We start from the raw sequence: 23,911 nt of genomic DNA on the forward strand, positions 1-23,911 counted from the left end.
GGAGCTTCCTGCAGCCAATCAGAAGCCGTGTTTTGGTTTCCGAATGTTTTGGAAGTCGAACGGACTTCCGGAATGGATTCCGTTTGAATTCCAAGGTATGACTGTATGTTGGAAGCTGCCCAGAGTGGCTAGGGCATGGGTAGGCAAACTAAGGCCCGGGGGCCGGATCTGGCCCAATCGTCTTCTCAATCCGGCCCGCGGATGGTCCGGGAATCGATGTGTTTTGACATGAGTAGAATGTGTCCTTTTATTTAAAATGCATCTCTGTGTTATTTGTGGGGCATAGGAATTCGTTCTCTGTCCCCCCCCAATATAGTCCGGCCCCACATAAGGTCTGAGGGACAGTGGACTGGCCCCCTGCTGAAAAAGTTTGCTGACCCCTGGCAACCCAGTAAGATGTGGGGGGTAAAAATAGTAAAATTATCATTATGGAATGGGACGTCCTATTTTCATTGGAGAAATGTTGGAGGCTTGCCACTGCCAAGGCAAGCAAAGAGTCCTGCATTTCCCTGAATGAGTACTCAGGGTGAGAGTCTGTTGGTGGAGAAGGGCTTAAACTCTACTGGGGAGAAGTCAAGAGTGTGTCTGGATTGCTCCAGGCGAGAGATGCTTGGAAATGATGATGGAGCAGGGAGACGGGACTTTTCACCTGATGTGGGAGACAACCACAATGCCTGGAGACAGACGGCCAGGTCGTGTCTCCACAGCAGTGACCAGAGGAGAAATGACAGCTGGGAGCAGCACAGAGAGAAGAAACACCAGGGTGCATCTGCAGCAGCACAACCAGATGCCTTCACCTGCCCAACTGCAACAAAACATGTCTCTCCCCTATCAGTCTCTACAGTCACAGCAGGCGCTGTAATGAAGGAATGGGTTTCCCAAACCCAAAACTGACTGTGCAGGCAGTTTTAAACTGCACCAAAATCCCTATTTTTCCTTAGCTAAAATGCATAAACTTGAGCCGTTGAGCAAATGCATAACAAGAACATAGCTCTCTCCTTTATCAGTTTGTGACGTCAAGGATGACCCTGACTGTACCAGTAGAACAGAGAAAACACGTCTGTGCCTTAACTTATGTTCTAACCACAAAGACGCACAGACCCAAGTCTGGGAACAATGCCAGAGTGTGTTCTCGGAAATGGTGACCTCTGGCTCCAAGATAAGAGTAGGAACAGGAATATCCTTTTATGGTCAGGAGTGCAGGAAGGAAATCCCTTTTATGGTTAAGAGTGCCAGAGCAGGAACATCTGTGATGTCAACCTGCGTACATAGGCTGACGTGGTTGGATTCCTGGCAAAGGAGGGAGAGGGTGCCTGGAGGATATATATACTGCATGTAATCTCTGATTTCTTTGGACTTGCTGTGGACTCACCACGCAAGTGCCTTCTGCTATCCGGAGAGCAGAATAAACTCTTTCTTTGAACCAACCTCGGTGTCATTTACTTCCTTCCTCCTGTCCCGGAGCAACGCAGACCCAATCGGTATCGGTGAACTCCAATAAGGCTACAGTAACTCTCCAGTAGTTTGACTTCACCCCCAAAGACACATTCCTCCACACTTGTCTCTTGGGGCAGATGGATGCCAACTCCGGACTTAAAAATGGAATGCTTAATGGTGGTGGTCAACAAAAGAGGTTCAAAGACTTTGCATGGACAGGCGGAGTCCCCCGAACCCTGGGCGCCCCCCCCCCGTGTGGAATAATGACTCAAGACCCTGTGCTATGGGATTAAAATTGGCCACAACTTTATTATATTTGAGATGTGGGTAGGCCTTGGCTCAGGCCTTGGGTGTTTATCCCTCCCAGTCCCTTGCCGGGGATCTGGGGAACATCATGATTATCCATTGTGGGGGGGGGGGAATGGGCTGGCTCTGGAGAACATATGTTCAAGCAGAGAGAGCCCGCCCCCGTTACGCCGCCGTCGCAGGGGAGAGCAATGACGATCTCTAGGTGTACGGCCAAAGCCTCCCCTCAAAACAACCCCTTTAACGGGGACCATTGGTATCGACACTGCCAAGAGGAGGGGGGCGTGGGTCACCGCTGCACCCCCCCCCCCCATTCAGGAAAGAATAGACTAAAGGATTCTGCCCAAGGCCTGATACCGCCAAAGTTGTGACGTTTTGCTACGGGAAAAGCAAACCTGCCAATGCAGGGAAATTCCTTTCCAGCCCTTCAACAGCGACCTTGACGTAGCAGTGCCCACGTACCTGTGGAGAAAAGGTTAACTTGCAAAAGAATTCCATTGGAAGACACAAGACCTACCCACCTTGGAAGATTGGCAGATGCAACTAATGGAGTACATGGAAATGGCGGAAATGACTGGCAGAATCTGAGACCAGGGAGAGGAGACGGTGGAGGAGGATTGGAAGAAATTTAAAATTTATTTGCAGAAATATTGTAAAATTTATGAATGTTGAGGACATTGAAATGAATTGCAGGGGTTTTAGCAACAAAGTAAAATGTAAGATTGGATTAACAACAGATAAATTAATAGGATATGAATTTGCTGAATTAATTTAAAAAGGGATACAGGAATGGGAGACGTGAGGAAGTCTGGAAAATAAGTTAATTGAAGATGAAAATTAAGAAAGAGGGAATTTTTTGTTTTTTGTTATTATATGTGCTTTTATCTCTTTTTCTCTTTTCCTTTTGATGTGTTTAATATTTGTATTTTTGCATTGTATTTTCTTTTTTCTTTTTTTCTATTCTGTGATGTTGTATTTTTTTCTGTTTTTGTATGTTTTTATTGTGAAAATCTAATAAAATATCTTATAAAAAAAAAACCTGCAAAAGAATTCTTAACTGAGGGTGGGTAGGGTGGGAGAAGCTCTGGAGCCGATTCCCAGGTAAGAACCTCCCCCTATTGTGTGGGCAGGTGGTCCCTCCCCCTATCTGGCCTGGTCACCTTGGCAACGCTTCCCCAGGCAGGATTGGGCAACTGACTGAGGTAGACGGAGACCTCCAGGTATCCCACCTGGGGAAGGCGAAGCCAAGCCTGTGCTAATGGTGCTGCATAGGGTCCCAGGGGCTGCATGTGACCACACAAAGGGCACCCCCCATTCAATGTGGGGAGCTGTCACTCACAAGGCAAATCGAAAAAAAGTAGTATAAACACTCGAACTCAGGACGCAAGGGAGAAATGAGCTAAGACTTGGCAAATCCACACCGTGATCAGCTCCTGCCCAGAAACCAATGTCCCCACTGTGGAAGGACATGTGGGTCCAGAATTGGCCTCCACAGTCACTTACAGACTCACTTTAAAAATTGTGTTTATGGAAGACCAAAGAAGAAAGATTAGTTGCTGAGTGTTCAAGTGTTTTATTGAAGTTGATAAAGCAATATGGTTGGTGCAAAGTGTGTTTGGGGAAGACAGCAGGACTCCCGAACTGTATCTTTACATGTGAGGGTGTTTTGCAATATTTATGAGGTATATATATATAACGTTATACTCCAACGCTTAACTTGATGTATTTATTTTTCTAATATCATTCTCTCTTGTTTATTTTACTTAAGTACTCGGGTGTATTTGTGCAGAGAGATGTATTGCTTAATTATCCAACTTAAAATATGGACTCTTATTATTAGCAGCTGCGGTTGTATTCAGTGTGGTGTCTTTATATAATAAATGTTGATTTTTGTTTCATGAAATGCACCCGTTCCATTAGCAGTAGGGTTTATGCTTGTGCAGCAGATTTCTCCCCTCTCTTCCCACCCCATGTGTGCCCCACACCCTCTCCAAATCTTATCTGGTGGACAGCAGCAAAAATGGGGGGGGGGGTGTTTCATCCAGCGGGTGCAGAATGCCACGGCAAGGCTCCTTACGGGGTCCTTGCCGCAGGATCACATTCACCCGGTGCTATACCAGCTGCACTGGCTCCCAGTGGAGTACAGAATCAGGTTTAGGGTGCTGGTTTTAACCTTTAAAGCCCTATATGGCCTAGGACCCTCGTACCTATGGGACCGCCTCTCCTGGTATGTCCCACAGAGAAACTTAGGGTCTTCAAACAAAAGCATCTTGGAGGTCCCAGGACACAGGGAGGTTAGGCTGGCCTTGACCAGAGCCAGGGCTTTTTTGGTTGTGGACCCCAATCTGGTGGAACGCTCTGTCACAAGAGACCAGGACCTTGCGGGACTTGACATCTTTCCACAGGGCCTGCAAGACAGAGTGTTCCACCAGGCCTTTGGCCAAAGCACAGTCTGACCCCCTCTCTCCTTCGGTAATCCTCATAGAACTCTAGCCCAATGGCTGCCATTAATTTGATTCTGAATTGATTTTAGAATGTATTTTAATTAATTGACTGTGTGATTTTATGTATACTGTGCTATTTTTACTTGTTCTTAGCCGCTCTGAGCTTGGCTTTGGCTGGGGAGGGTGGAATATAAATAAATTATGATGATGATGATGATGATGATGATGATGATGATGATGATGATGCAAGTCATGAATCCTTGCGCTAACACAATTTACACAGCAGTGCATTTGATTCAACCCATAATCCACAAGTTTATTTCATACACACACACACACACACACACACACACACACACACACACACACACACAATGTATATACGGCCTGGGTCCAGTATACCTGAAGGAGCGTCTCCATCCCCATCATTCTGCCTGGACACTGAGGTCCAGCACTGAGTGCCTTCTGGTGGTTCCCTCACTGTGAGAAGCCAAGTTACAGGGAACCAGGCAGAGGGCCTTCTCGGTGGTGGCGCCGACCCTGTGGAATGCCCTCCCACCAGATCTCAAAGAGAACAACAACTACCAGACTTTTAGAAGACATCTGAAGGCAGCCCTGTTTAGGGAAGCTTTTAATGTTTGATGCATTACTGTATTTTAATATTTTGTTGGAAGCCACCCAGAGTGGCTGGGGAAGCCCAGCCAGATGGGTGGGGTATAAATAATGAATTATTATAATATTATTATTATGCTCCGGGGCATTGCATGAGCCGTGTGCACCCAGCACGCCGAGGGGTTGGGGCTGATGAAGCTCGTTTCTCCACGCTGCATATAGACACTCATTTCTGTGACTGACATTGTCACAGCCTCGATAACTTGGCCAAATATGGGTCGTGATTTGAAGGAACAAATTGGAGAAGAGGAGACTGTGAGCCATCTTCAAATATCTGAAGAGCTGTCACATACCGGTAGCTTCTTTCCTGCTGCTCCAGAGCGTGGAAACCAAGCCAAAGGGTTCAAGTTACAAGAAAGGCGATTCCGACTAAACAATAGGAATATTCTTTCTGATTGTAAGAGATGATTGACAGTGGAGCGGTCTCCCTCGGGAGGTGGTTGGACTCTCCTTCCTTGGAGGTTTCTAAGCAGAGGTTGGGTGGCCGTCTGTCAGGGATGCTTTAGCTGAGATTCCTGTATTGCAGGGAGTTGTGCTAGATGACCTATGGGGTCCCTTCCAACTGTACAATTCTATGATTTTACTGGTGGGTACATTGGCACTCACAGATATCACGCTGGCGACCCCTGCGCTAGCATGGCAATTAAGAATAACACACATAAGTAGAATCTGTGCATAGAGGATAATCAGAGGAGAAATCAGATGATAAGGCCTGTCAGTTCATGTACCATTTTGTACCATATCTCCTTATTTAAAAAGTGAATAAGAAGTGGCCTATTTTTAAGGAATGCATCAAAATTTATGTGGAAAAAGTAGAATTTCTGACAGATACTGCGTGAATCCAGAAAATGATTAGAGTGAAAGGAGAGTAAAGAGAAAAGAAGAGATTAAAGAAATAATGAAATGCGTTTAAGCTAGTTGGAAAAATAAAGTAGCGTAAAAAGAACAGCTGGAAGTCAAGTCACTTGGTGGGTGTCCGTGTGGGGCAGGTGTGTAGGTATGTTGATATGTATAGTACAGGTAGATATTATATAGAGTAATGTAGGTATCACCTTGAGAGACATCGCCTTGTAGAGACATCACCTTGCCAACAAAGGTCCGTATAGTAAAAGCTATGGTTTTCCCAGTAGTGATGTATGGAAGTGAGAGCTGGACCATGAAGAAGGCTGATTGCCGAAGAATTGATGCTTTTGAATTATGGCGCTGGAGGAGACTCTTGAGAGTCCCATGGACTGCAAGAAGATCAAACCAATCCATTTGGAAGGAAATCAGCCCTGAGTGCTCACTGGAAGGACAGATCCTGAAGCTGAGGCTCCAAGACTTTGGCCACCTCATGAGAAGAGAAGACTCACTGGAAAAGTCCCTGATGTTGGGAAAGGTGGAGGGCACAAGGAGAAGGGGACGACAGAGGACAAGATGGTTGGATAGTGTTCTCGAAGTTACTAGCATGAGTTTGACCAAACTGCGGGAGGCAGTGGAAGACAGGAGTGCCTGGCGTGCTCTGGTCCAGGGGGTCACAAAGAGTCGGACACGACTAAACAACAACAACAACACAATGTAGGTATGTTTTATGTTATGAAAATTAGGTAGTGTGTTGTGTACGTGTATTGTCCTAATAGCTGCAACACTGCAGACATGCAGACTTTCCCTCCTCTTCCTGATGCCTAAAGATAAAGAGGGTGCCAGCTGAGCCTCCTTGCATCTCCCAAGTGTGGAGGCACCACTGAAAAGGACAGTTCTCCTGTTACCCCCTCCTGGCACTCCCACAGAGGGGAGCACACAGAGAAGGGCTTTAGATGGCAGTCGCAGGGTCCCTGTAGTCTCTCACTAGGCCATGGCTCACTAACCTGGTGCCCTCCAAGTATGACATCCATCAGCCCCAGCCAGCTGCTGGGAGTCAGATATTTGAAGATAATTATCCTATCTCCTCTCAGTCTTTTCTTTTCCTGGCTGAACATACTCCACTCCTTCAACCGCTCCTCATCAGGCTTGGTTTCCAGACCCTTGATCCTCTTGGATGCTTGCCTAGTATCCTGATCAAAGAGAGTGTGACAAAGAACTCACATGGTGGAACTTCATGATGTTTGCAAACACACCAGTAAATGAAAGATCTCTCCCAAACGTTCACGCCAATTTGTGTAACAAACAATTCTTTTTATTTGCTTCTTGCTATCATATAATGCTGTAAGAGAATAACTAGGTTCACATGGTGGTTTCTCCAGGAACAAAGTTAATACAGTTGATTAGGCATGAATAATTTATGTTGCTCTAGCAACAGGTTCTGAAATTCTGTTGCTCTGACACCAGGTTCTGAAATGCTGGGAAAGAACAGTTAAGAACGTTTAAAAAATAATAATAATGAAAAATGTATTTGAAAACGATTTCTAACCCAATGGACATACAGAGCAGGGTAAAACTCTCCAGGGAAAAGGCTTGTTGAAAAAAGAATGTCTTCAACAGGACTGGGAAAGGCACCAGGGAGGGAGTTTCAAAAGGAAGATGGCACTGTTCCCACGTTGTACAAAATGGACCTCATGAGGCGGTATCTGCAGGAATTGCTCTCTGGCAGAGGAAAATGACAGACTGCGATATAAGAGATATAAGCAGTGAGATGATCTCCTACGTATCTCAGCTACTTAGGGCTTAGGGCAGGCTTCCTCAAAGTTGGCCCTCCAGATGTTTTTGGCCTACAACTCCCATGATCCCTAGCTAGAAGGACCAGTGGTCAGGGATGATGGGAACTGTAGTCTCAAAACATCAGGAGGGCCAACTTTGAGGAAGCCTGGCTTAGGGTCACCAACTTGAAAGGTAGACAATTTCTAGGCTGGTCTGTCCACCGGCTCCTGTCCCTAGGTGCTCACAGGTGTGTTTCTCAGGTTCCCCTTGCCATGTCCTTTTTTGAGGAAGAGGTATAAGAGGAAAGGAGCAACAACAAGGAGTTTGCTGGCCAGAATAAGTCCGATACAGAGACCGAAGGGGGACAGCTGAAAAGGACCTGCAAGGGAGAAGACAGGAGATTTAACACCAAGCACAAAAGTCTGTCCGAAGACGCTGGCAAGGTAATCTTCAGAGAACTTACAATAGAAAGGCAGTAAAAAGCAAGCTGCTGATCTTAACACTTCACTGTGATTGGAGAGTGTTGGGTGAGATGCTAGCCCTGAATTGGACGCCCGAGCTATCAATCCAGCTCCCCGCTTCCTGGTGTTCTCCTTATATGGTGTCATTCTGCAAGACTTTGGTGGCAGGCGGTCTGGCTTTCTTAGAGAGTGTTTTGAGCCCCAGATTGGTCTGAACTGCCCTGGATTGACCCATCTGCTTCAGATCAATCCAGAAATGCACTGAACTGAGGCCAGCATCAAAATGTCACCTTGAACTCTGATAATGACTCCTGCTTTCCTGGATGGGGGTTAGAGTTGGGTATGTGAATGTGTAGAGAAAGTATTATATTTTACAAAGGCTAATTTGTTGCTCCACAAACATTTGCCTCAGGCCCCTCCTGCCAATGGCATGTGGCCCTCATAAAGTTTCCTGGAAACCAATTCCACCAAGGGCACCCCAAACATTTTTGGTTCCAAGGCCAGATTTGGAAAGCTAAGAATGTGTGCTGCAGGCAACAAAAGAATCTCAACGCATTTCACAAAAGAAAAACTGGTGGCGCTCAGGACCGCCCTCTAAATGAGAAGAGGCAAGTGAGTCTTATTGGGCATCAAGGTGGGCATAGCATGAAGGGATCCTTTGATCTATTCCAAGCAGGAAGCACCTTTGGCCCTCCAAACATTGCTGAATTTCAACTCCCATCACCCCCCCACCATCAGTCATGTTCGCAGGGGCTGATGGGAGCTGTAGTTCAGCAAGCTCTGGAGGACCAACCAGCGCCCATATCTGGTCTACACTAACTAGCAGGGCCTCTCCAGGGTCTTGGGCAGAAGCCTTTTTCCTGGGAACGATTGCATGGAACAAAGGGACGTGGGTGGCGCTGTGGTTTAAACCACGGAGCCTAGGACTTGTCGATCAGAAGGTCGGCGGTTCAAATCCCCGCGATGGGGTGAGCTCCCGTTGCTCAGTCCCTGCTCCTGCCATCCTAGCAGTTCGAAAGCACGTCAAAGTGCAAGTAGATAAATAGGTACCGCTCCAGTGGGAAGGTAAACGGCGTTTCTGTGCGCTGTTCTGGTTCGCCAGAAGCGGCTTAGTCATGCTGGCCACACGACCCGGAAGCTGTATGCCGGCTCCCTCGGCCAATAAAGCGAGATGAGCGCCGCAACCCCAGAGTCGTCCGCGACTGGACCTAACGGTCAGGGCTCCCTTTCCCTTACTGCATGGAACATGGTTGCTCTTCCGATGAGCTGTAGATCCTCACCTTTAGGTGTGAAGTGGTCTGAAGATAAGACCAGCACACAGACAGACATAGGTGTTGACAAAAAAGCAAACATGGATTGAGGGGTGGGGGCCAAAAACCACAAAAACATGGTGTCAGGACCCACATTTACCTGGCACCCTGATGTTCAGCACTGATGTTTCAGTCGCTACAGGCTGAGAGTTTTGCGTAACCAGGCAAGTAAGTGCAGACTGGTTCCTGTCTTCCGTGGCATTCAGCTTCAGGGAGCTCCTGAGGGTGAATGTCCCATCCCAGTTCTGGGCCATGGGCTCAGCCGTTCCTGTTTCACTCAGGCTGCCATTCAGAGTCAAGGCCAAGGTTGTGTCTTCTGGGTAAAATCCTTCCGCGCTGCAGCTGAAGGTCACCGATTCGTTCAACGGGACGGGGTTGGCTGGGTTGGCTTCCAGCTTCACTCTGGGTGGAACTGTGTGGACAAAGGCAAAGAAATCTGCATCAGGACCATGCTGTTCCTGAGTATCCTGTTGGGATACTGCCAGGGAGATAAAGTCCATCATGGCCCCAAGTCGTCTGCTGGACGATCCATCGATCTCTGGTAGGCACGCGGTATCATCAATTTAGCGACATGAGTTTCTAGGAAATATCTTGCCACATTCCAGAGCTCATGCACACTCTTATCAGCAGATAATTGACAGCAGAAGTCGCACTCAGGAGAGCATTATTTACAAGCTTTATTCAGCGTTGATCAGAACAGGGAAAGACATGACTTCCTGCGTCAGTGTCTCCGACAGAGAGAGAGACGAAAGCAATAGATAACATAAACATCCTGTGAACAGGAAATACACAGGCTGTGACACAAACATCCTGCTCCCTTTTAAGGTGGAACGGAAATATCCTAACAGGAATAGCTCCTGGAATCTCAAATGTGCTGGAATTGCATTCCTCCTCACAGAGGTATATAAGATTATGCACAGGGTGGAAAAAATGTAGGATTGGGCTTCTCATGCCTGCTACACAGCTTAAGCAAATGTGGCCTCACCCCCTCCTTGAGATCAAGACCCTTAGACATGGGCGTAGCCAGGATTTTTGTTAGGGGGGCAGAACCTCAGTTAGCTATATATTTTTATTGATTTTTATTTAGGGGGCAGCTGCCCTTCCCTGCCCCCCTTGGCTATGCCCATGCCTCTAGAGGTCTTGGACATTGAAATATACTTGGAGTCGAGAGTGGATTTCATGCTCTTTATTCAGCTCATAGTGGTGAGGAGGAATGGAAGTTCCCCCAGAATGTCTGCTTTATAGACATTATTTACACAATGGGCCCCACGTGATTGGCTAACTCCGGGATTGTCCTGTAGGCCAATCAGGTTGCAGATTCACTTCCACCTGGAGCTGGATTGGGTGGCTCCTGTGGACCAATCAGACTGCTGCATTCTGGATCCTATTGTTCTAGGGCCAATCAGACTGCTGCATTTTGGATCCTATTCAACTCAGTACCTAACAGACATCAAGAGCTGTGCTGGCTGGGGCAGATGGGAATTATAGTTCAAAATGTCTGGAAGATACCAGGTTGGCAAATGGGTGATCTATGGAGGCCATTAAGATATCAATATCAGGTGGTCTTGGTTGGATGCTACTGTCCATGTCTACAGTGGAGTCTGGGCAGGCATCAGTCAAACATCTAATCTCCTTCAGAATTGGTGTTTGCCTGAGCCTTGGCCTCTGTCTTAGTAGCAGGAATCGCATTTCCCTTCATAGAATCATAGAATCATAGAGTTGGAAGAGACCGCAAGGGCCATCGAGTCCAACCCCCTGCCAAGCAGGAAACACCATCAGAGCACTCCTGACATATGGTTGTCAAGCCTCTGCTTAAAGACCTCCAAAGTAGGAGACTCCACCACACTCCTTGGCAGCAAATTCCACTGTCGAACAGCTCTTACTGTCAGGAAGTTCTTCCTAATGTTTAGGTGGAATCTTATTTCTTGTAGTTTGGATCCATTGCTCCATGTCCGCTTCTCTGGAGCAGCAGAAAACAACCTTTCTCCCTCCTCTATGTGACATCCTTTTAGATATTTGAACATGGCTATCATATCACCCCTTAACCTCCTCTTCTCCAGGCTAAACATGCCCAGCTCCCTTAGCCGTTCCTCATAAGGCATCGTTTCCAGGCCTTTGACCATTTTGGTTGCCCTCCTCTGGACACGTTCCAGTTTGTCAGTGTCCTTCTTGTACTGTGGTGCCCAGAACTGGACACAGTACTTCAGGTGAGGTCTGACCAGAACAGAATACAGTGGCACTATTACTTCCCTTGATCTAGATGCTATACTCCTATTGATGCAGCCCAGAATTGCATTGGCTTTTTTAGCTGCCGCGTCACACTGTTGGCTCATGTCAAGTTTGTGGTCAACCAAGACTCCTAGATCCTTTTCACATGTACTGCTCTCAAGCCAGGTGTCACCCATCTTGTATTTGTGCCTCTCATTTTTTTTGCCCAAGTGCAATACTTTACATTTCTCCCTGTTAAAATTCATCTTGTTTGTTTTTGCCCAGTTCTCTAATCTGTCAAGGTCGTTTTGAAGTGTGATCCTGTCCTCTGGGGTGTTAGCCACCCCTCCCAGTTTGGTGTCATCTGCAGATTTGATCAGGATGCCCTTGAGTCCATCATCCAAGTCGTTGATAAAGATGTTGAATAAGACCGGGCCCAAGACAGAACCCTGTGGCACCCCACTAGTCACTCTTCTCCAGGATGAAGAGGAACCATTGATGAGCACCCTTTGGGTTCGGTCAGTCAGCCAATTACAAATCCACTGAGTGGTAGCATAGTCAAGACCGCATTTCCCCAGCTTCTTTACAAGAATATCATGGGGCACCTTGTCAAATGCCTTGCTGAAATCAAGGTAGGCTACATCCACTGCATTCCCTTCATCTACCAGGCTTGTAATTCTGTCAAAAAACGAGATCAGGTTAGTCTGACATGACTTATTTTTCAGAAATCCATGCTGACTATTGGTGATCACAGCATTCCTTTCTAGGTGCTCACAGACTGTTTGCTTAATGATCTGCTACAGAATCTTCCCTGGTATTGATGTCAGACTGACTGGGCGGTAATTATTTGGGTCCTCTCTTTCCCCCTTTTTGAAACTAGAGACAACATTTGCCCTCCTCCAGTCTGCCGGGACTTCGCCTGTTCTCCAGGAATTCTCAAAGATGACTGCCAGTGGTTCTGAGATCACATCTGCCAGTTCTTTTAATACTCTTGGATGCAGTTCATCTGGCCCTGGAGACTTGAATACATCTAAACTAGCCAAGTATTCTTGTACTATCTCCTTAGTTATTCTGGGCTGTGTTTCCTTTGCTGAATCATTTGCTCCAAATTCTTCAGGTCGGGCATTGTTTTCTTTATCGGAGAAGACTGAGACAAAGAAGGCATTGAGGAGTTCAGCCCTTTCTGTGTCCCCTGTTTGCATTTCACCATCTTCTCCTCTGAGTGACCCCACTGTTTCTTTGTTCTTCCTTTTGCTATGAACATACCCATAAAAGCCTTTTTTGTTGCTTTTAACCTCTCTAGCAAGCCTGAGTTCATTCTGTGCTTTAGCTTTTCTGACTTTGTGTCTACACGTGCTGGCTATTTGTTTGAATTTCTCTTTGGTGGTTTCCCCCTTTTCCATTTTTTGTACACATCCTTTTTTAATCTTAACTCAGTTAAAAGTTCTTTAGATAGCCACCCTGGCTTCTTTAAGCACCTTCCATGTTTCCGTCTCATTGGTATTGCCTGACGTTGTGCTTTTACTATCTCCCTCTTAACAAACTCCCAGCCATCATGAACTCCCTTTCCTTTTAGTATTACTGTCCATGGGATCTCACCCAGCACTTCCCTAAGTTTTATGAAGTCGGCTTTCTTAAAGTCAAGAAATTGAGTCCTAGTATGCTTGGCTGCTGCTTTCCGCTGTATAGTAAACTTCAGAAGACCATGATCACTCGCGCCTAATGATCCTTCCACTTCTACCCCACTAACCAGGTCATCAACATTGGTTAGGACCAGATCTAAAATGGATGTTCCTCTTGTTGCTTCTCCCACTTTCTGGACAATGAAGTTGTCTGCAAGGCCAGTGAGGAATCTGTTTGACCTTAAGCTCTTGGCTGAGTTTGACATCCAACAAATATCCGGGTAATTGAAGTCCCCCATTACTACTATCTCCCTTCCTTTTGCATGCTTGGCCATATGTTCCAGGAAGGCATCATCTATGTCCTCTGTTGGGCTTGGGGATCTATAGTAAACTCCCACAATGAGATCTCTGTTATTCTTCTCTCCCTTAATTTTGACCCAAATGCTCTCACTTTGGCTTTGAGGTTCTAAATCTTGGATCTCTTCACAGGTATACACATCCCTGACATATAACGCCACTCCTCCTCCTTTCTTGTCTGGTCTGTTTCTCTGAAATAGATTGTATCCCCCCATTATAACATTCCAATCGTGGGACTTATCCCACCAGGTTTCAGTGATGCCTATTATGTCATATTTAGTTTGCTGTACCAAGAGCTCAAGCTCATCTTGTTTATTTCCCATGCTTTGCGCATTAGTGTACAGACATTGAAGTCCATTAATCATTCCCCCGTGTCTCTTATTTAAGGATTTTTTCCTCCCACCACTAGGTCTGCGTACTGTTTGCTCCATTTGGTCTATGACATTTGGATGATCATCTTCATCAATTGATAGACCCCTACCTTCAGGAGCACTGTCTCCCTCCCCCACATTAGTCAGTTTAAAGCCCTCCTGATGAGGTTTCTGAGATTTTTGGCAAAAACATTTCTCCCAACCATTGTGAGGTGCAGCCCATCGCTTGCCAGAAGTCCATCTTCAAGAAACTGCAGTCCGTGATCTAAGAATCCAAACTGTTCCTGTTTACACCATTTGCGAAGCCAGCTGTTCACTTCCACTATTTTTCCCTCTCTCCCTGGGCCACGTCGTTCAACTGGGAGGACAGATGAGATGACAATTTGTGCATTTAGTTGCTTCAATTTCCTGCCGAGAGCCTCGTAGTCTCTTTTGATCTTCTGGAGGCTATTGCTTGCAGTGTCATTGGTTCCCACATGAACCAAGAGGAAGGGGTATTTGTCAGTGGGTTTTATGATTCCTTGCAGGTGAACATATCTAAGGACCAAAGTGGATGCTGCATACATAACAATGGCTCTTTTTTCTTAGTCCTTTGTGAGGAGCGATTGAGAGTGAAGAAGCAGCATGGTAGAGGCAGAAGGGGCACCTGACCCCTTGCCCTGCCACTTTGTGGGATGTAATCCACTGGGAGCAGTCAAGTACAACATTCCTTGTTTTCCTAGAGTGGACACGCAAGGGAATGGTTGGTCCAGCCAGTCGAAACTTTCTGTTCCTCCTGGGCTGGAGCATCCTTCCTCTTGCATGTGACTAGTGGGTGGGCGTGACCTTTCCAGACCTGGTAAAAGGCCAAGGCGTGCTGCCACTCTCCCTCTTTTCCATCTTCCTTTCGTCCTACAAACTTCCTGGAATGAACTGCTGGACTGCTAGTCTGCAGTCACTAGGTAAATCTCCCTTATGGGGTAAACCTGTTAGTATAAGTTTGTAACTTTAAGCCTTAAGCCTGCCTTCAGGGATCACACTGTGCTGTGCCTGATCGTGAGTAAACTTTCTTTTTATTGCTTATCAATAAGACTGTATTCTTTTAGGAGGGATTCAAGGGGTCTTACCAGGAATGTATTAGAAGACATTTCAATCTGGACAAGCCAGATTGAATTGTGTATTGTCTTAAGAAACTCACACGAGTTTGCATCTAGTTTTCTGCCGTGTAAAGGGGAATGCACTCTGTTAAGTAAAGGAACTTGCTAATGCAAGTTAGGAAGGATATTAATAAACAATATACCCTCTCCTGCCACCCTGAACATTTCCACAGACTTTTCCCATTTCCCCCCCTGCAATGAAGCTTCTCCAACAAGGGGACTAATAAGGGGCCTGCATGTAATGTGTCACTTGACCCAAAATTCCCACCTATACTTTAGAGAAAAGGTTCATCTGTGCATAATGAAGACATGGAGAATGTTCTTTGCCAATAATGTACCCTGAGGTCCCCAAGTCTCCTGGCCAATCAGTCCAGGCAACTCACTGGGATCAAGTAAGAGTTATTGGCAAGCCAGGTGAACCGGTTTATAATTACAGAAATCCCCCATGTTAGGCATGAATTGTCAGTCTTACCAAGAAGTGTCAGGGAAATATTGTGGTTCAGTACTCAATACCCTGTGGATTCAGCTTGGACAGCCAATGAAATCCACACTCCAGAGGTCAGCAAAACAGGACATTTACTTAGGTGTTGCAAGGCCAGTGTGACACAACAACCATCAAGGAGTGAGGGCTAGCACACAGGATATGAAAACGGCACAAACATTTATACACTTACAAGCAAGAGGAAGCAAACAAGCATATCCACATATGGCAATACTTCCTTCTGCTAGCTTCTGCTGGTTCAATCTTCCCCTACAACAGTTCCTAATAACCAGGTCTGGCTATCACCCTCCTTTGTCCTTCTCTCATAGTTTCCTTGCAAACACAGCCTTCAGATTCCAGCCTCCACTTCCTCAGCCCTTCTCACACGTATTTCAAATTTCACTCCATAGTTCCTGTAGTTTCAGTAATTTCTCTGACGGAAGGAAAGCAAATCAAGCCACACAGTCCAGATGAGAAGCAGGATCTGAGCCTTCATGCTATCCCATTTTCATACCAAATCTTGCTCAAAGTCCTAGTAGACTGTTCCTGATTCTTATAGGGTTAAGTACTTAATTTGTTCCGGAGGTCCGTACTTAACCTGAAACTGTTCTTAACCTGAAGCACCACTTTAGCTAATGGGACCTCCTGCTGCTGCCGCGCCGCCAGAGCACGATTTCTGTTCTTATCCTGAAGCAAAGTTCTTAACCTGAAGCACTATTTCTAGGTTAGCAGAGTGTGTAACCTGAAGCGTATGTAACCCGAGGTACCACTGTACAAGGATTACCTTGTTGGATCAACCTGACTCTAGCCAGATACTCTTGGGAAGCTAGAGAATGCATAATGGAGATAGATTTATGTATTGAATTTATACTCTACCCTTCCTCCCAAAGGACCCTGGAGCACCAACCTGCTCATCTCTCGTTCCCTCTGGCATCCAAGACCCACAGCTTCTTGCCCTTCCTTGCAATGATCTGCCACCCCACAGCCAGACCCCCACCAGTCTCTGTACCTCGTAGGATATCTCCAAGTTTGAAAAACTCCTGCAGGGGACTCCGCAAGGTCTCGTGTTCAATCTGGCAGATGAGCTGGGACTTCACATCGTCTCTTGTAAGTAGCACCTGCGTGGTGCTCAGCACTTGGTAGGAGATGCTGTCTCCTTCTGGCAGAACGGTGGGCTCTGGGGACACGATCCTGGTGTTGTCCTTCAGCCAAGTGACTTTGATGGCTCGGGGGGAGAATCCATCCGACGTGCAGCTGAAAGTCGCCGAGGTCCCAGATAACACTCTGCTCGCGGGACCCTTGATGGATGGCTGGGATGGCGTGGCTGTGGGAGGAAGCATCGACACATCACCTGGTGACCCTTGCAGAATAGGACCCATCACCAATCCCAAGGGAAATCCTTTTCTGGGCCAGTGGGCACATTTGGAATTTTGAGAGTGTGCTGCGGGCGCCAGTCACAAAATGGCTGCCTGGGTGCAGGGAGGGAAGGAGGCACAACACAGAATGTCTGCCACATCTAAAAGCAGAAAAAGAGAGAAGACCACAAAATGATGTGGGCATAGAGTTGGAAGGGACCCCGAGGGTCATCTAGTCCAGCCCCTGCAATGCAGGAATATGAGCTGTCCCCTATAGGAAGTGAACCTGCAACCTTGACATTATCAGCACCATGCTCCAACCAACTGAGCTGTCCAGGTTGACAATGGTTCTATCAATAGTAAAAAAAGGTCCTTTCATTGGCCACCACTGTGCTTCATCAGAGAGCGATGCTCTCTGCCCCTCTCCCTCTTCCCTCAAATGCCCAAATTATTAACAGATCAATTAGGAAATCAGACCAGGCTGGGGGGGTGGAGTCTTTATTCCCACGGAGAGCAGGAGTCCTGAGAGCAGGACTTGCTAGAGGGGAAACATGACTACCTGGCCCCTGGGACTCCCTCAGGCCACACCCCTTCTTCCCAGGCCATGCCCTCATTGGTCCTGATTTGCTGGCCTGGTAAAATTTCACATTGGTCGCTCTCCCACTTTTTGACTCTATCCCATCCACTGGCATGACCAATTCAGCCAGCTAGCCCTGGGGATTATCTAATTGATTTTTGAACTTTATTGTTATTCATGTTTTTATACTGTATTTTATGCTGCTTTTATAATTAAGCGTTTTAAACTGTTTTAAATTTGTTGTTAGCTGCCCCGAGCCCGGTTTTTGAACCGGGAAGGACGGGGTATAAATAAATAAATTATTATTATTATTATTATTATTATTATTATTATTATTATTATTATGTGTCCCTTTGAAATTGACCAGTAGGGAATAGAGTCCTTAGGATGAAAAAGGTTGTCATCTCCACCCCCCACCCGCCCTACAACAGGCTCTTCATTGGGTTGTGGTTCTGTACCAGTTAAATTTACGTTGCATGCAAATGCTTATAAGTGTAGATTTTCAAAGAATGAAAAGCAGCTTTGGGACCCTTGGGGAAGGGGAAGGAAATAGATTTTTGTGCAGAAAACCCCCCAGCAGGGCAGGAGTGATGTGCCCTTTCTCCTCTCATCACTGCTTCACTCAAACATGCCACCCACCAAGCCTATTTTTCACTTTTTAAAAAGGTCTGAGCCTCATTAGATGCCTTTGCTTTTCTACATAATGTGGAGCTTCTGGGGCGAGGGGGGCAGATAGTCCTCCTTGGAAACAAGGAGAAATTGAGGGATACTTACCAATCACGGAAACCTCAGTGCCCACTCCCGATTTCAATTCTGTTTCTTGGGATCCTGCCCTGTACTTGACACAGTAATAGGTCCCGGCATCCTCAGGTCGGATGTTGCTGATGCGGATGCTGAGGTCTGTTTCTGATTCAGGAAGAACCCTGGTCACGCGTGGGGGATATTGTCCTCTTTCACTATAAATGGACTGTTTTCTGTCCGACCCCTTGTGCCATTTCACGCCTCCTGGTGGACCAGTTCCTCCTACTGTACACGTCAGAGTGAGGGTCTCTCCTGCGGACACAGACAAGGGTCCTGGGGGCTGCAGAACTTCCAAATCTTGGCCTTTGGCACCTGCAGCAAAATGAGTAGCACGTAACCTCCTACATTTCTCTGATGAAAAGAGGGACTTCCTATTCCTTAATAATGATTTTACTATTTATACCCCACCCAACTGACTGGGTTGCCCCAGACACTCTGGGCAGCTTCCAACATATATAAAAACATAATAAAACATTAAACATAAAAAATACCTTCCCCATACATAGAATCATAGAATCATAGAATCATAGAATCATAGAGTTGGAAGAGACCACAAGGGCCATCGAGTCCAACCCCCTGCCAAGCAGGAAACACCATCAGAGCACTCCTGACATATGGTTGTCGAGCCTCTGCTTAAAGACCTCCAAAGTAGGAGACTCCACCACACTCCTTGGCAGCAAATTCCACTGTCGAACAGCTCTTACTGTCAGGAAGTTCTTCCTAATGTTTAGGTGGAATCTTCTTTCTTGTAGTTTGGATCCATTGCTCCGTGTCCGCTTCTCTGGAGCAGCAGAAAACAACCTTTCTCCCTCCTCTATGTGACATCCTTTTATATATTTGAACATGGCTATCATATCACCCCTTAACCTCCTCTTCTCCAGGCTAAACATGCCCAGCTCCCTTAGCCGTTCCTCATAAGGCATCGTTTCCAGGCCTTTGACCATTTTGGTTGCCCTCCTCTGGACACGTTCCAGTTTGTCAGTGTCCTTCTTGAATTGTGGTGCCCAGAACTGGACACAGTACTCCAGGTGTGGTCTGACCAGAGCAGAATACAGTGGCACTATTACTTCCCTTGATCTAGATGCTATACTCCTATTGATGAGGCCCAGAATTGCATTGGCTTTTTTAGCTGCCGCGTCACACTGTTGGCTCATGTCAAGTTTGTGGTCAACCAAGACTCCTAGATCCTTTTCACATGTACTGCTCTCAAGCCAGGTGTCACCCATCTTGTATTTGTGCCTCTCATTTTTTTTGCCCAAGTGCAATACTTTACATTTCTCCCTGTTAAAATTCATTTTGTTTGTTTTTGCCCAGTTCTCTAATCTGTCAAGGTCGTTTTGAAGTGTGATCCTGTCCTCTGGGGTGTTAGCCACCCCTCCCAGTTTGGTGTCATCTGCAAATTTGATCAGGATGCCCTTGAGTCCATCATCCAAGTCGTTGATAAAGATGTTAAATAAGACCGGGCCCAAGACAGAACCCTGTGGCACCCCACTAGTCACTCTTCTCCAGGATGAAGAGGAACCATTGATGAGCACCCTTTGGGTTCGGTCAGTCAGCCAGTTACAAATCCACTGAGTGGTAGCAGAGTCAAGACCGCATTTTACCAGCTTCTTTACAAGAATATCATGGGGCACCTTGTCAAATGCCTTACTGAAATCAAGGTAGGCTATATCCACTGCGTTCCCTTCATCTACCAGGCTTGTAATTCTGTCAAAAAACGAGATCAGGTTAGTCTGACATGACTTATTTTTCAGAAATCCATGCTGACTATTGGTGATCACAGCATTCCTTTCTAGGTGCTCACAGACTGTTTGCTTAATGATCTGCTCCAGAATCTTCCCTGCTATTGATGTCAGACTGACTGGGCGGTAATTATTTGGGTCCTCTCTTTTCCCCTTTTTGAAAATAGGGACAACATTTGCCCTCCTCCAGTCTGCCGGGACTTCGCCTGTTCTCCAGGATTTCTCGAAGATGACTGCCAGTGGTTCTGAGATCACATCTGCCAGTTCTTTTAATACTCTTGGATGCAGTTCATCTGGCCCTGGAGACTTGAATACATCTAAACTAGCCAAATATTCTTGTACTGTCTCCTTAGCTATTCTGGGCTGTGTTTCCTTTGCTGAATCATTTGCTCCAAATTCTTCAGGTCGGGCATTGTTTTCTTTATCGGAGAAGACTGAGGCAAAGAAGGCATTGAGGAGTTCAGCCCTTTCTGTGTCCCCTGTTTGCATTTCACCATCTTCTCCTCTGAGTGACCCCACTGTTTCTTTGTTCTTCAGGCCTTCCTTCAGACAGCTCGGGGGTTGGAGAACTCCAACCCCTCCAAAATTTATCCAATGGAAATAGGGACGTCCTAAGGAAAAGCGGATGGGACGCGGGTGGCCCTGTGGGTTAAACCACAGAGCCTAGGACTTGCAGATCAGAAGGTTGGCGCTTCGAATCCCCATGATGGGGTGAGCTCCCGTTGCTCGGTCCCTGCTCCTGCCAACCTAGCAGTTCGAAAGCACTTCAAAGTGCAAGTAGATAAATAGGTACCGCTCCAGCGGGAAGGTAAACGGCGTTTCCGTTCGCTGCTCTGGTTCGCCAGAAGCGGCTTAGTCATGCTGGCCACATGACCCGGGAGCTGTACGCCGGCTCCCTCGGCCAATAAAGCAAGATGAGTGCCACAACCCCAGAGTCAGTCATGACTGGACCTAATGGTCAGGGGTCCCTTTACCTTTAAGGAAAAGCGGGACATTCTGTGATCAAATTAGAAACCAAGATGGCTTCTGTAAATGCGGGACTGTCCTTAGGAAACAGGGACACTTGGAGGGTCTGATAACAGCATCTTCTTTTTCTCCAGACTTTGGGTTGTATTAAACATTGTTTGTGTGTGAGTGAAACAGTACCGGATTGAACCCTGTGGAGGCCCCTAGGCAGTGGCGTAGCGTGGGGGGTGCAGGGGGGGCCGGCCGCACAGGGCGCAACATTTGGGGGTTAGGGTTAGGGGGCGCAAATCCACAGGTTAGGGGGCGCAAATTACTTGTCTTGCCCTGGGTGCTGACAACCCACGCTACGCCACTGCCCCTAGGCAGTCAAAAAAAATTTTTTTTGGGGGGGAGGGCTCAGAAATTATCTCCTAATAATACTTGATTGTAATTTTCTTTCAAGATCAAATCAATATTGTTTGATGTGGGGCCCATAGGTCAGTTCCTGGCTATTTGGAGTTGAACTGTCTTTCACCCATGGGGCAGAGATTCGTTTTCTGCTTCTCCCCCTAGTACCCCCCCCCAAGTGCAACTTGAAATCTGCTTCAGAGGGTTAGAGCAGAATTTGGGAGTCCATAAGGGGTGGCAGAAATGGAGGCAGTGAGAGATTTTACTTTCTTGGGCTCCATGATCACTGCAGATGGTGACAGCAGCCAGGAAATTAAAAGACGCCTGCTTCTTGGGAGAAAAGCAATGACAAACCTAGACAGCATCTTAAAAAGCAGAGACATCACCTTGCCGACACAGGTCTGTATAGTTAAAGCTACGGTTTTTCCAGTAGTGATGTATGGAAGTGAGAGCTGGACCATAAAGAAGGCTGATCGCCAAAGAATGGATGCTTTTGAATTATGGTGCTGGAGGAGACTCTTGAGAGTCCCATGGACTGCAAGAAGATCAAACCTCTCCATTCTGAAGGAAATCAGTCCTGAGTGCTCACTAGAAGGACAGATCATGTAGCTGAGGCTCCAATACTTTGGCCCCCACATGAGAAGAGAAGACTCCCTGGAAAAGACCCTGATGTTGGGAAAGATGGAGGGCACAAGGAGAAGGGGCCGACAGAGGACGAGATGGTGGGACAGTGTTCTCGAAGCTACGAACATGAGTTTGACCAAACTGCGGGAGGCAGTGGAAGACAGGAGTGCCTGGCGTGCTCTGGTCCAGGGGGTCATGAAGAGTCGGACACGACTAAACAACAACAACAACAACAACAACAACAACAACAACAACAACAACAACCATTGTTCTGGGTCCCTCCTGCGTGTGGTGAGTGAGCATCCTGTTGCAACAGTTAATAAAGATCAGGCTTACTAGCTGCCTTGCTTCTCAATATACTCCACTTGGCCTCTGTTATTTTTTCCCACCGATAGGGAACCCACTGAAGGACTCTATATGGGCTCTTGGATAACCCATAAGGGGAAAGAAGCAGTTTTTTTCTTATGTAAACATGAAATCTGTTCACAGAGAATAATTGATGGATAATTGGGGTGGGGAATGGTTTCTACTCTAACCACAGTCCTCTAACCTGAATATTTTGTTTGAAAAGCTACAAAGCCTTGATTTAAAAAAGAAGAACAAAGACAAATCTTGCCTCGTGTTTTATTACTTTATTACATTGAAAGCAGGAATGGGGAACCTATGGGGAAGATCTGAAAATGGGGCGTTCACTGTTGCAAAATTGGGGAAGCATTGCAATTCATCTTCAGAAACAACAGAATCAATGTCCTTTGAGAGAACTTGCTAAGACCTGACTTTTCAATGAAATATACAAGTTCAATATAATGCAAACTCTGGAGACTTTGAGATATGCTTATGAAAACTGAAAGGACTGGTTCCTCCAAATTTTCCACCTTTGGTCATGTCCACCACAAGTGCCTATAGCATTATTCTATATTATTATTACTTCACAAAAGTTACCCAAAGCTACTTACAAGCACTATCTAAACACTAAAGCCAATTGTGAGAAACACAAGCATTAAAAATCTAGAAAACACATCTCTACAAATGCAAGTTGGGTCTAACAGATCCTGCAGCACCAAAAAAAAAAAGACCACAAGTACTTGAAACCTTCTACTTCAGGGCTAAAAAGGGAGCGCATTCCACAAATGGGGAGCCACCACTGAAAAGGCCCCTTATAACACAGGCACTCCCGTAATAGAGGCACACAGAGAAGGACCTTGGATGACTGCTGCAGGTTCCCTATATTTTCTTGCTACACTGAGGCTCACCAACCTGGTGCTGTCCAATTCCCAAATATATTGGGGGCACCAGAGTGGCAATTTCTGGAAAGTTGTAGCTCATACTGGACTTCACCATATCTAGAAATCTGTGCAAGCCTGCAAGTTCAGTGTCTACCTTTCAACACTCACCCAGCATTTGCAGGAGAAGGAGGAGCAGCAGAAATGAGTGAGGAGATGCAGAGAAGGAGCGCAAGGCAGCCATCGGGATGACAGAAAGGAAACCCTTCTGTGCTGTGTCTGAGCTCAACCTTTTTACATCAGATGTTGCCTCCGCAGAAAGGAAGAGGAAACGGTTGCGTCATCTAGTTCCCAGCAATCCTGTTTAGATTATTTAAAAGCCCCGAAAATTGCACAAGAGATGGAGGTTGCAGGTCACAGAATCACAGAACTGCAGAGTTGAAAGGGACCCCGGGGTTCATCTAGTCCAGGGGTGAGCAACCTTTTTCTGCAGGGGGCTGGTCCACTGTCCCTCAGACCATGTGGTGGGCCAGACCATAGCTGTTAACTTACAGATTTGAAAATAAGGGACCAGCAGCCTCGAAAATAAGGGACCGGCAGCCAAAATAAGGGATTTTGCTTAGCTTATACAGAAATCCAGCACTGATGGAGCCAGGCTGCTTTGGCTGCGACTGACTGTGTTTTGCAGGGAGCTGGACTAGATGATCCTAAGGGTCTACAACTCCCACCAAAGAAGAGGGGCAGACAAAACTGATGAACGACGTCGAGATGGCAAAGCTTACAGGCAGAATTAGAAACCAGGAAGAGGACCTCTT

General features: G+C 46.5%; 1 protein-coding gene across 1 annotated transcript; it reads right to left on the reverse strand.

Moving 5' to 3' along the window:
• Positions 1-645: 645 nt before the first annotated feature.
• On the reverse strand, positions 646-23,486 carry LOC308587730 (signal-regulatory protein beta-1-like; the record flags this gene model as incomplete). The annotated part of the gene is made up of 7 exons (XM_081195498.1): positions 23,268-23,486; positions 18,128-18,466; positions 16,431-16,745; positions 9,347-9,658; positions 7,721-7,854; positions 6,820-6,892; positions 646-731 (listed from the first exon to the last, which is right to left on the reverse strand). Exons 1-7 carry the CDS (start codon positions 23,338-23,340, stop codon positions 646-648), a joined length of 1,332 nt encoding a protein of 443 aa, XP_081051624.1. The 5' UTR covers positions 23,341-23,486.
• Positions 23,487-23,911: the final 425 nt, after the last annotated feature.

Source organism: Podarcis bocagei (genome assembly GCF_964188305.1).
Source record: "Podarcis bocagei genome assembly, chromosome: 5".
Classification (NCBI taxonomy): domain Eukaryota; kingdom Metazoa; phylum Chordata; class Lepidosauria; order Squamata; family Lacertidae; genus Podarcis; species Podarcis bocagei.